This window comes from Acipenser ruthenus, chromosome 2 (genome assembly GCF_902713425.1).
Source record: "Acipenser ruthenus chromosome 2, fAciRut3.2 maternal haplotype, whole genome shotgun sequence".
In the NCBI taxonomy this organism is placed as follows: Eukaryota; Metazoa; Chordata; class Actinopteri; order Acipenseriformes; family Acipenseridae; genus Acipenser; species Acipenser ruthenus.
The window spans coordinates 94,174,987-94,188,425 of NC_081190.1; the positions used below are offsets into that span (position 1 = coordinate 94,174,987).

The 13,439-nt window shown below is 36.6% G+C and overlaps 2 protein-coding genes across 2 annotated transcripts in view; one reads left to right on the plus strand and one right to left on the minus strand.

Annotated features, from left to right (window-relative positions):
* The window catches only part of LOC131702136 (uncharacterized), a 283,941-nt gene that overhangs the window by 152,397 nt on the left and 118,105 nt on the right, over positions 1-13,439 (minus strand). The window lies entirely within an intron of this gene.
* On the plus strand, positions 1,081-6,896 carry LOC117408655 (neurofilament light polypeptide-like). The gene is made up of 3 exons (XM_034013843.3): positions 1,081-2,185; positions 2,735-2,859; positions 5,772-6,896. The coding sequence occupies exons 1-3, from the start codon at positions 1,181-1,183 to the stop codon at positions 5,830-5,832; spliced, it is 1,191 nt and encodes a 396-aa protein (XP_033869734.1). The 5' UTR covers positions 1,081-1,180; the 3' UTR covers positions 5,833-6,896.

The following is a 13,439-nucleotide window of genomic DNA, read 5'->3' on the forward strand; positions in this document are numbered from 1 at the left end:
TTAGATTGATCTTTTGCTTATTTTAGCAAAACTTTAGAATGGATACTGGTGTAAACTAATATTGTAATCCCAGGGGAATTAATATTTGTCCAATTCAGCACAATTGATTAATTATGCAAAAAGGTGGACAATAAGATTTTTTTTCCCCATTACTAATGCCATGCATACATTATAATGAAATTCTCCTTACAAAACCATCTTGGAAATGTGAAAGCTCTGGGAGGAAAGGGTACATTTGAATAGGAGAAGACTGGGTTCATTGAGTCAACTTTGTACTTCTTGAGGAGCTACAGAACTCATTGAAAACAGCCTAACCTACAACAATATCAAACATAGCCCTTCTTTGTTGCAGCATAGCCAACCCTGCACAGAATGTTAGAAAATGTGACACCATCTGAACTCAAGTGGGTAAGTGGTACAGTACAGTACCCACTTTAACTTTTAGTGTAACATAAACTGCATTGCTACTGTCAGTGTTATAATGTAGAGGATGGTAATATTTTTAAATTCATTTAAATGTTATTTACATTGTAAATAATAATAATAATAATAATAATAATAATAATAATAATACTACAACAGGATTGTGGACTTCAGTGGATTTCTGGGACATACAGTAGCCCCCCTCCCCATCAATATTTTCAACACGTCAACAAGACATATATATTATACTGCCATTTTCCATGTACAGTATTATTTAGACTTTAAATCATCAGCTAGTCTTTAAATGTTATTTGTATTGCTAGGACTTTATATTGAATTGAACATAACCATTAAAAGGCAGACAGAAAGAAAGATGAGGAAAATTTTAAATGCCAATTTGATAATAAAGAGCTCTGTGTCAGTAAAGCAGAAACTGTGTGTGAGGTTTTTTTTTTTTTTGATGGTGATGTGTCTAAAAGAAATACAATAACTCACCTCCTCCAGAATGCTGAGCAGTTTAAACCGAGAAACAGAAAATTAATCTCTCTTCCACAATGCAGCATTTTCCCATTGGCTGCGAGGTCAATCAATTCCTTTATGCTGCAGCTCCCTTGGGATGGAGTAGGCTGCTGTATAAAACGGAAGGCTCTGCAGCATTTCTGAACTGGTGCAGTGGCAGACAGCAGCTCACGCAGTAAGGTGTGCAGAAAAAGGGGGACTAAACTTACAAAAAAAAAAACATAAAAGAGCAGACATCATGAGCTACGACCCCTATAATCCTCGCAGGCCCTGGGATGATTATAGGAGCATCTGTCCAGCCAAATCCTCAATCTCCTCCTCCATGTATCCCATGCACCGATCCTCTCCCTCTGTCAAGAGATCCACCCGGACCACCTTCCTCTCCTCCATGCCGGACTCCTTGGACAGGATGAACCTTTCCCAGGTGAGCAACCTCAACACCGAGCTGCTCGGCCTAAGGGCCAAGGAGAAGGAGCAGCTGGTGGACCTCAATGACCGCTTTGCCAGCTACATTGAGAAGGTCCACTACCTGGAGCAGCAGAACAAGGTGTTATTGGTGGAGCTGGAAGCCCTCAGACAGAGGCAGAATGACCCCTCCCGACTGCACCTCATTTATGAGCAGGAGGTGCGCAACCTGAGGGCTCTGCTGGACTCTGAGACCAACGAGAAGATGCGCATGGAGGCGGAGAGGGACCACCTGCAGGATGTCTATGGCCAGATGAAGGACAAGTATGAGAAAGAGGTGCGTCTGCGGATGGATGCTGAGGACTCCGTGCAGAAGATCCGGGATGAGGCGGATAAGGCAGTGCTGGCCAACAGCGATATTGATGGTAGCATCAGCTCCCTGGTGGACGAGATCTCCTTCCTCAGGAAGGTCTTCTCTGAGGAGAACAACGAGCTTTCATCGCAGATCCAAACTGCTAACATTACTGTAGACATGGAGGTGGCCAAGCCTGACCTCTCCCTGGCTCTGAAGGAGATCCGATCCCAATATGAGAAACTGGCCAACAAGAACATGCAAGCTGCTGAAGACTGGTACAGTGCCAAGTTTGCCACAGTAACTGAGATGGCCAACAAGAACAACGAAGCGGTAAGGTCCATCAAAGAAGAGACTTCAGAGTACAGGAGCCTGCTCCTATCCCGGTCCTCAGAGATTGAAGCCCTCAAGAATGTCATCGAGTCCCTCAGCAAGCAGCTAGAGAATATGGAGGAAAAGCAGTCCAGAGAAGTTGAGAAGTATCAGGTAAAAGCTTGCACTGTGACTGCACTGTGTCTTGCATGTCTTGCTTGGAAGAGAACAAACACACATCGCAGCTGTGAGATGAAACACATATACTTCAGTGTTAAAAATTAAATGCCAACCAATTCAATTCTCCATGGATTTCACATTCTTCATAATGGATTTTTTTGTTGCTATTTCTATCATATTTTATTGAGACAATGCAATAAATGTGTACTGTATTTAAAAAGGATACCCAAAATAGCCAATAATCTATTTGTAAAAGGATACCAAGCAATTGCTATAACTGTGGCTGAAGGTTAAATAAGCACTAAAGGAGATTAATATCCAATATTACGGTGCATAAATTACATTTTTATGTTTGAAGTTGCACATTGAACCTGCTAGCTACAACTTTTTTACTAGAAAAAAAAAGGTTATTGTAGTTTTATCACATAAAGTATGTACTGTAAGTGTTTACATTGCATATATGTGATCTCAATCCTGAAGGGGTTAACCTGGCTTGTAAAAAAGTAGTTTATTAAGTCCTTGCTTCTTTTTTTGTTATTTCAGGAAAGGATAAATGAATTAGAGAAAGATATAAATGATGCCAAGCAGGAGATGGCACACTACCTGAGAGAATATCAAAATCTCCTGAATGTCAAGATGGCCTTGGATATTGAAATAGCTGCATACAGGTAACTGCAACATATACATTTATAATGCACATTGCACCAAGTAAGCATATGACCTGAGTCATTTAAATGGTTGTTCACTCTGCATTAAGTCTATGTTGTGCTACATCCAGTCGTTCTGTCATTTATTTGCAACACAGTGTTATAAACTACTTTTAGATAATCTGCAATAAATCAATGCATGTACCCAAATTTACTCCAGGGTTTTTGATTTATACACTTGCCTGATCCTGTTTATTTGTTTGTTGACCTGGGGACTTGTATGCATGAGTTAGTTTATATATTGCTGTCTTATCCCTTATATTCATATCAAATTGAAATCATGTTACAAACCAGTGTTTTCATCAAACTATTTACTCTGATTTACTCTGTAGCAGGGCAGAGGAGAGTCATGGAGGTAATTAATGGGGCAGGGCGAAGCCCTTCTGTTTAAATGTATTATTGTGGGATGTATGTAACATGATTATTTTCTGTAAATTATATTGTAAATACACCCCACAATAATACAATTAAACAGCATGGCTTTGCCCTGTCCCACTAATTATGTGCAGGGCTCTTCTCTGCCCTGCTACACCATCATTTACATGGTTAACCATTGGCAGACCCTGACTGAAATATGGCATGGCAGTCAAACCGTGCTCACTATTGTCAAACCATGGAATCATTGTTATCCATGGTACAAAAGGGTGCTGTATTTGTACGAGTCACACATCTCACTGTCACCCTTCAGAGCCCAATCAAAAAGATTGAAGTCCAACAAAAGATAAATGCCAGTTATGAATGCAGCAGCTGCTTAATGTGTTTAACCATGTAAGGTAGTGTTGAAATCTAACATTAAAGTAGTTATTTATACAATAAAAGTAATCAAACCTATTCACAAAGCTTAAACACCTGAGGTATTTAAAGTAAGATCTTAAGGTCTACGCTGATTAATTAAATTAAACCTTTTATAAGACATGACTTGTAAGCAGTTTCTACCAAACAACAAAAAAGCTGTCTAAATAGTTTAGAACTTAAAAAAAGATTGTGAAATGCACTCAGAATGTAAGAAAGGTTGGGCTTGGTTAGTACTTGGATGAGTTTGAAATGCACTCAGAATGTAAGAAAGGTTGGGCTTGGTTAGTACTTGGATGAGTTTGAAATGCACTCAGAATGTAAGAAAGGTTGGGCTTGGTTAGTACTTGGATTAGTTACCTCTGCAGGAAGCTGTCTCTGTGTGTTTTCTCTTTTAGACTACAACACCTGAACTGATCAGGTACCAGGACCCAGCACCATCTGTAGCATATTTTTTTTAATTAAAGTAGAAAAGACAAGCAAAGGACAAACAAATGTGAAAAGGGGCAGTAATAATACAGTATGTATTAACTATTTTAGGTTAACTTACCTGGGAATCAGTCAACCATGTAAACAAGTCAAATCCCATGACCCAAAAGTGTGCCATGTGACAACATTATGCATTATTACATGCAGTTACACTGTAATTACATTGTAATAACATGACACATACACAAGTGGCAGTGTAGTTGCAATGCAACAATAAGCTTAATAACAACATGAAAAATGTTGGCAACTTATTTTGTAATTAAAGTATCTTTACACATACGGTTGTGTAATTACAATTTACTAACTATGTAACAATTTGTGCAATTACATTGTTTATTACAAAAGAAGCTTTCAAATTTTAAATAAGGTAACACTTTACATTAAGTGTCTCTAATTACTGTGTATTTACATAGAAGTTACTTACTAAATACATATGTACTTACACATTAATCCAATGTTATTATGCATAGTTACAGTGTACTTAATGTGTACATTTTTTGCATGATATAACCCTAACCCTAAACTTTAAATCATACCCTAACTCCCCCTAACCGTAACTCTAAACATAACTGTAATTGTGTGGGTATCTGCTGAGAGACGAGCGAGACACAAAGGGTTTGACGTTGAAACGCTGCTCAGGAGTCCAGTTTTTTTTTATTTACAAGGGGTTGCAGGCAGTTGCATTGGTTGGTGTCCGCCACTAACCACTGCAATATACAAACAGGTACATGAATATACAAAATAAGGCAAAAAAACTGTACAAAAACAACTAGGAAATAAAAGGTGGCCAAGCTTGGACCATGCGCTATTTTCGCTCTACAGGGAGGTCCCACACCAGGAACCTTCTTCCTAACACAGACAATATACACTCTTGTGGAATTAAAATCCCTAATCCGTTTACTATATACCTACAATCCCAGTTTAACACGCAGTGATCACTGGTAGCTCACCCTGGTTCCACACACAGTCGTGAGAGTTCGTCTCTAGTATACCAAGGATCCTGGTTAAACACGCGGTGGTCCTGGGTCTTGGTTCACTCACCTTGGTTAAACACACATTCGTAAGGCTTTCAGCTTGTAAACACAGCACAGAACAGTGTAGAATAAAGAAGAATAAAGGGATGGCTTTCCAGATGACCAGGGTTAATTTATAATCAATTAGTCAATTAAAACCTAGCCACCAAACCATATTTATAATGAAACAAAAACATATTATTTGCAGGGCCAGGCCTCAACCCTTTTCTGATACAATTGTTTACTTACATATATCATGCAAAAAATGTTACACGTTAAGTACATTTTAACTATGCATAATAACATTTTAATTATGTGTAAGTACACATGTATTTACTATGTAAGTACACAGTAATGAGACACTTAATGTAAAGTGTAACCCCCCCCCAAAAAACATGTTTTTGCATTGCATCTGCACGGCCATATGTGTAATCGCTGTGTCACTTAATGTAAAGTATTACCAAAAGTTTCACTACATGTTGTGGCAAATAGTTTCCTCTTATAAAAGAACAAAGAAGAATGAACTTTTACATACATTGTTCAATACTAACAAAGACATTCTAATCTGGGTTTTTTTAGGAAACTTCTGGAAGGCGAGGAGTTCAGGCTGAGCTTTTCCTCTTTGCCCGCACTCACCTAAGCAGAAAACCAGCCGAACGAGGCAGCACAGAAGCCAGCCGTGCCCTTGTTAATTTACTTAACAAGAGGTCCATAACAAACTCCCCCTTCTTCTCCACACACTGTGTATCTGATTGTCAAAAACTGAAGGTACAGGAAAATCTAGACAAAAGCTAAATAAGAAACTGAAAGAAACCACTGCATTAACTAGCAACCAGATGTGATCCAAACCAGTGCACCGTATCCTTTTGGTAATATTATGTGTAGTTTTGTTCTTCGTATGCGTTAATTAGTCGTTGCAATAATGTTCTTCAAAATTGTAGCTTCATAATTATATATAATAAAACTTGGTCCATGTAGGATTCACACTCCAAATGTTAAGATGTTGAAAGCAAATTATTAATTACTGTACTGTGACTTGCTATTCCCGATTGCCAAAACTACCAAAAGGATATTGTTACCCCACTCCTGGTTTATTCAGTAAACAAGTAGTAAAACACATAATTTGTTGCATATAAACCTATCCTTAGGGACAACAGTATCATTTGTATTCATCCTCCTTGATATTTCAATTGATATGAGCTTCAAAAACATTGTACATTGTTCTAAAAAACAGTTTAAAGAAATGAGCATCTTAATCTATCTGTAATTGGTACTACTGACACATAGAATGGATAATGATAATATAGTAAAACATAAATATATATTCTGTAAAGAAGCTCAAAATATATAAAGAAAATGTCATGACAGAGGGGAGACCCTCAGCGTCAAATGCCAAGCTGCTTCTGTTCTGTACGTTTTGAGTCTTACTTTGGTAGGCTTGCATATAGTTTCAACTAAATCAAAACCCACAAGGTAGCAACTGAAACTAAATTCAAACAACTATTACTAAAAAAGTGCAAAGTGCAGTATGACCTGTGAATAAAGGAAGGCTATGCAGGAAAATAAGCTAGCGATTGTGCCAACATCAGATGTAAATGGTGCTTTCAATCTGTGAGAATGTATAAACACGCACCTAATAAGCCTGATATATGAATAATATCACAGTGCCCTAATAAATAAAATGAAAGTAACATTACAAATGAACATCTGTCCTTGTGATTTTATTACTTTCTTTATCATCCGCTCCAACCCACAGATCAGGTGGACAGAAGATTAACTGTTTACATCAACCATGGTTCATGTTGTCGAGCAAATCAAATCCCACTGTCAGTGGGTGTTTCTAAGCTACAGAAGCCTGGAGACAAGGGCCCAGCCTGGAAAAGCCTGAACTTATCAAATGCCTGACCAGTTGTAGTCACTGAAGCACAATGAGGCAAACTTGCCCCAACAGACTTTCCTCCCTAACCTTGCGTTAATGAAAAGGTCAATGCAGTGTAAGACTGGCAACTCATCGCAAGTGGGATTCGAATCACATTTGCATGGCTCACCTTGCACTCCAAATGACAGTGATTTTACTAGGTGAGCCACTGGATAACCATTATTAAAGAGTAAGTCATTTCAAATTACATAAGTAGTAAGCACCAGCAGCACCACCTACAGCACTGTAATGCAAACAAAACAAAATGAAACTTCATCTAAACAGGCAGATCACTAGATGACGCTTAAAACAATATACCGTGTCTTCATCAGGTGTAGCTATACAAGAATTGTTATCAGTGGTCATGTCTTAAAGAATAAAGAAAAGCTGAGTGTGCGACCAGTCCTGTCTCCACAGATATCAACAATCAAGTGAGGTATGAGGTATGTGAGGTTGGTTTATCATTGCTAAGAACTATTTTATGTCCTTGTAGAGACATTCTTTAATATAAAATAAAATGCCTTATATTAGTCAGCACCTTTTTTTATAAAAAAAGTTTTGATGTGCACAAATGCCTTCATGATTATAATATATATATATATATATATATATATATATATATATATATATATATATATATATATATATTACAGAAGATTCCTAAAAAAGCTTGCTAGAATTTAATTATTTTTTTAAATGTGCTACAGGGAACTAAAGAATCACTGTTCAAATTGATTACTGACTAGCACATGGCCACTACCACAGTGATGGAACAAAACATAACCCTAATCCTAACCTTAACCCTCATCCTCGCTGTCACTCTAACTCTAACCCTAACCCTAACCCTATGCCTGTGATTGGTATATATAAGGGCCATCTGCCCAAGTAACCCAGGCTATTTCACTCTCTTGGGTCAGTTACTTCATTCAGCCACTGTCCTAATTAATTTACTTACTGCAAACTTACGTGTTAAAATAGTGATTCTCCATCTCAGTTACAGGCTCACAGTTCATGGTTGATACTGGTGTTAACTTAAAGCTAAAAATAAATAATGTGACTGAAGAAGGTTGGAGTGAGAAGCACAAATTAAGCACTTTACTGTACGTGAAAGGTCATCAGTTCTATATAGCTATTACTGTAGGTAGTTCAGGGGGTTGATATCTGTAGCAAAGTCTGTTCACCAGAATGGCCCACAGTGTCCTAATTTTTGAGAGAGTATTTTGTGCAGTGTTGAATACAGAAGCACCAGCCAACCAAGTGCCTAATATCAGACATCTATCAAAGTTCTTCAGATCTGCTGCCTTGCTTTTCGTGACTGCAACTAAGGAATTCTATCTGCATAACAAATCAATCAGTCATATGAGGAACTGTCACAAATGTCAGGAGTTTCCAAATATTTGTCCAGTCCTTGTGCATATAGATATGTATTTAGTTAGTATGCATGCTGTTAATAGTAATTATACCTTGATATTTATATAACTCTGGTTATGTTTTATTTATGGGCTCCAAGATTATTTCTGCCCCATCAGCAACCCCTCAGGACACTAAAGCAAATAAGTACAAGAAGTACAAGCAATAACAAATTTGACTTCCAGCAGTGATTATGATTTCTGCAGTTATCAAATCATATTTGTACAACATTAAAGTCATTACAGTCAGGTTTGTATCTCCTATGGACCAGCTCAGCATCTCTGTAAAACGTATCACCCACTTAACTATAGCTTTGTGTATGATATCAAGAATCCTCCGTGAGCCTGCAGCCAGTCACCACATCCCCACTTAGGGAGACAGAGGGAGGATAAAGCAGAGCGGTAGATAATGTCATGAATAAATCATTCATGCACTGCAGCACTGCATATAGCTTATTAACATGCTCCTCTTACATACTTAATAAAAGAGCTATAAGCTAATTAATTAATTCCATAAAGTGTTTGACATTTAAAATGAAAATAACACATGCTACTTTCAAAACTGTACATGTGAATTATTGTATTAGCTATAGCCACTTAAAAATATGCTGCAATGGGTGACATAGTAAGGGGGAGTGAGTGTTAGGGCCTTTGTTGCCATAGCAGTGTATGACTGGTACATCATACAAAAACATGTGATTTTTCTTTTTCTTTTTTTTTAAACAGTGCTATGCAATAGCACTGTTTAAAAAAGAAGATACACAAATGTGACTTGCTGTATTGGTGTTTTTATAATTTGAACTAATGAAGGTAAATACTTATGTTTCCAAAAATAAGAGCTTTCCTGTGTTTCTTCCTCTGCTGAGTAACAGTTCAGTCCTAATTAATTTATTATGTTTTTGAAAAGGAAGTTAAAAGTCCAGCTCTTCCAGTTCTTTCTCAAGTTATCACCCACATCTATATGTTCTGGGTGATAAATTCATCCTTGATTCTAAAGTGCCATTGTATGGCAGCAACCCAGCACCTGTGTTCCAAAACTATACACCTAATGGAACATATAGCAAAAAATACAGTTTTCAGTGATGAACTGTCTGCCCCCCTGTGGCAAAGTGGTTAATAGTGTGCAGGTGCAGGAGAGCAAATAACAGACAGACAATTGTAATCCAGGTGCAAAGGTTTGTTTTTATTTCTTGTATGTCCAGTGCCTGACAGCAAAACAAACAGTAAATAATAAAGCTGGTAAGTAATACAGCGGCGTGTATTACTTATGTTATAATCCCCTGGTTTGTCTCAAAATAATAGTCCCATTATTGTATCCCCACATTAAACACAAAAAGCATACACAAGTCTGTTTAGTGCGTGAATTAGTCATTGTGGTAAAAATACAGTTTATTGTGCTACGAGTGAAGTGCTACTCCGGGTTTGTTCTGGCCTCTGGCGACAGCTCCAGAACATGTTAGCTGTCTAATGATTACAAGCAACAAATAGACAGAACAAAACAAACACTCACAATACTGATTCACAAAAACACGGGTCCTTCCGGTCACTTTTCATTAACCAACACGAAGGAACAGATTACGTTGCTTCAACCCCTATTTATACCGTCACTCATGACCCCTTGGTAAACGATTGCAGTCACTCCTCCAATCCGTGGTTCCCACATAATTTCCCTTCCGGGTCGATGAGTTAGTGTACCGAAGCTCCGCCCCTTTTCTAAATGACCGACTTCCTTTTAACCCTCGGAACGAAGTGTCAGGCCAAGTAGTCCGGGGTACTCTGTTCCCGTTACTTTGCACCCTCACAGGTCAAGAGGGAGATTTACCACCAAGAATCATTGTCTTTCTGTCACACCCCCAAAACAAATTAATTCCAAACATACTCCACGCAAACATGAAACCAATCACAGGTTACTGAGGTCCACACCAATAATAAACAATATCTATTATGTTAACACTTATCATGATTAACATTTAAGTAATGCAACCTTTTACTACATCCAAGACTGTCAGCCTCCTTGCCTTAAGCTTCACATGGTTTGTTTGTATACAAGTCTGCTGCTGGTTGCTAGGTGTGCTTAAGATAAGTGATCACATTGATTTACACCAGTATTAAAAAGTCCATAACAGGGCAGATTTATTTGTTAGACTGATGTGTATTTGTTGCTTCCTTAATCTTGGCAATTGAGCATTTTGCTATACCTTGCTTTACTATTTGTCCTACTGTATGCTGTAACATGCTTGGCTGTAGTTTAGCAAGTTTTCATCATGCTATTCATACCAACAAAATTAATCTTTGTAAATAGGACCCATGGTGTTAAAAGAACATGGAACTAAGATGTTTGTAATCATTCTTCTAATTACTTGAGAACATGACATAAATCTATATGTGTCATTAATGTGTCATAAATTTTATTGTAATAAATGTATATTCAAAACCTTCAGTAGTACATTTATAGATATTATATAAACAGATCTTTAAACAAAGTGTGAACAAAACACTTCGGACATTTACTGAAATTATGAGAGCAAACAACAGTAACAACAGAAAAGTATTTGATATGTTACAATGACCCCTATTCAAACATTTGTTAGGAATTTTTGTTCAGGACTGTTTTTTTTAAAGATCATTTGGATTATTTAAATCAAGTTTATAGATTCTTAACTGTTTGAGAGAGGGTTAGAAGTTCATTTTTAACATTTTTAATTCTTAAACTTCTCTCATTTGTCCTTTTTGTAATAATATGTAAGTCCTCTCATTTGTGCATGTCTGTCTGTAAGGTAGCTCTGATTTGTCCAGCTCCTCTTCTCCTTTCTGAAACACATGCAGAGGTATTAAATGCAGAATATGTGTTCCTTGGTCTCGCAAGTAATGACCCACAAACAACCCTGTTAGAGGGAAAGTTCAAATCATTTCTCAAAATGAACATAGCATATTGATGTTATCAGCTTAGGTGGAGTCGTTATTACAAACTGTACTTTACTTCTTAAGTTGAAAAGTTTAGATAAAGTATTTTGTTATAAGTGGTTTAAAACTTTCCTGATAAAAGAAAATTGTGTTTTTTAAGATTATGTTGAGGATAACAATAGACCATAACAGATCTTCTAAGCACCAGTCAATTAACTTAATGAATAAATAAATAATTACCTTCTTAAAAAAAATATACAACTGAAGATTAAAGGTTATAATTATGTGTGTGATTTGCACGTAACCTTGACTTCTGACCTAATTAGGCTACTGAAAAGTAACCATTTGACCGAAGATGTATTTGTCTCTAAGTTTATTTAAGTGAACTATAGTATTTTGTCACTTTATCCAGCTTGTTTGTAACAGTTTAAATGTGTTTGTTACTTTACAAATGTTATTATTTTGAAATGCCAGCATGTATTATAAGCAGACATATTCCAAACTAATCCTTAACCTATTCTTGAGCAACCATAAGAATGTTACCCCAAAATTCTTAAATCTCTCAAAAAAACGGTACTTTAGGTTTAACGCTCTTGAAGGCAAGGGTTGCATGGTATGCATGTGTCAGTGTCAAAATTCCTTTTCTACAAATAGGGTTCACAGTGATAAACCCTAATGACATTAGTGTAGCGGTGCAGAGTTGTTTCTAACAAAGATACAGATGATTCAATACTGCTTAACAAGCACCAGATTACATTATATCATTCTGAAAAAATACTCTTTGCTTCGAGAATTACTTTTTGTGGTTTATGGAGAATGTCAAAAAGATGTACACATTAAATACATTGTAACTATGCATGATAGCATTGTAAGTATGCATACGTACACATGCATTTACTAAGTAACTACTTTGTAAATACACAGTAATTAGAGACACTTACAGAACACTGTCTGCAGTTTCAATGTGATGCTTCTCTGTTAAATTGAGTGAGTTTAACTAGGAAATTGACCTGGATTTCAATGTGAAGCTTCTCTGTTAAATTGAGTGAGTTTAACTAGGAAATTGACCTGGATTTCAATGTGAAGCTTCTCTGTTAAATTGAGTGAGTTTAACTAGGAAATTGACCTGGATTTCAATGTGAAGCTTCTCTGTTAAATTGAGTGAGTTTAACTAGGAAATTGACCTGGATTTCAATGTGAAGCTTCTCTGTTAAATTGAGTAAGTTTAACTAGGAAATTGACCTGGATTTCTTTCACATGACAATAATTAAGAAAAAGAAGAAAGTTGTATTTTATACAGCGTGCTTCACAAGATGATATGGATGGTGTTCTGGCAGGAGGCATTCCCAAAAATATAATCTGACCTTAACATTTCTAACCTGTTCAAAATAAACTTGTTTTGGGTTTTTCTGCTGGGTCATTTCATTTTTTTTTTTTTTAAACTGACTGTACTAAATGAGTCTTGTGTTGTATTACAGTAATATATTTTATTTTTTATCTTAAGTGGAACTGCAGGACACACACATACCACTGTATTACCCTTATGATATATTTAATTTTTATACTATATTATATACTATATATTTGTTCTTGGAATAAAGTCGGTGGTCGAGTAGGAGATGAAGTCCTGGGATGATTTGTCAAGATATATAGTAAGCTTGGAATTTAAGTAATATTTCAGCCAAAAGAGTCTAACAGTAAACAAGCTTCAGTTAAAAACCTAAAAATGAAATATTATCTATAAAAATGAATAACACCAGTAACCTGCCTTCAAAAACACTTCTGGAAAACAGAATATGATTTAGCTAATATTTTCCAGCTGAGATCGCCATGCTTCTAAAAAACACTTAGAAACGGCTTTGCTGTCAATAGGGTGTGTCTTGTTATGCATAAAGCAATGGAGAAAAACATTTTCAATCACCCGCCTACTTCACAATGAAGGTGTTTTGCCTGATGACTTGTACTTTTGTTGAAATATACAGAACCATAAAACGTGATTGGGTTTAACGGCTCCAC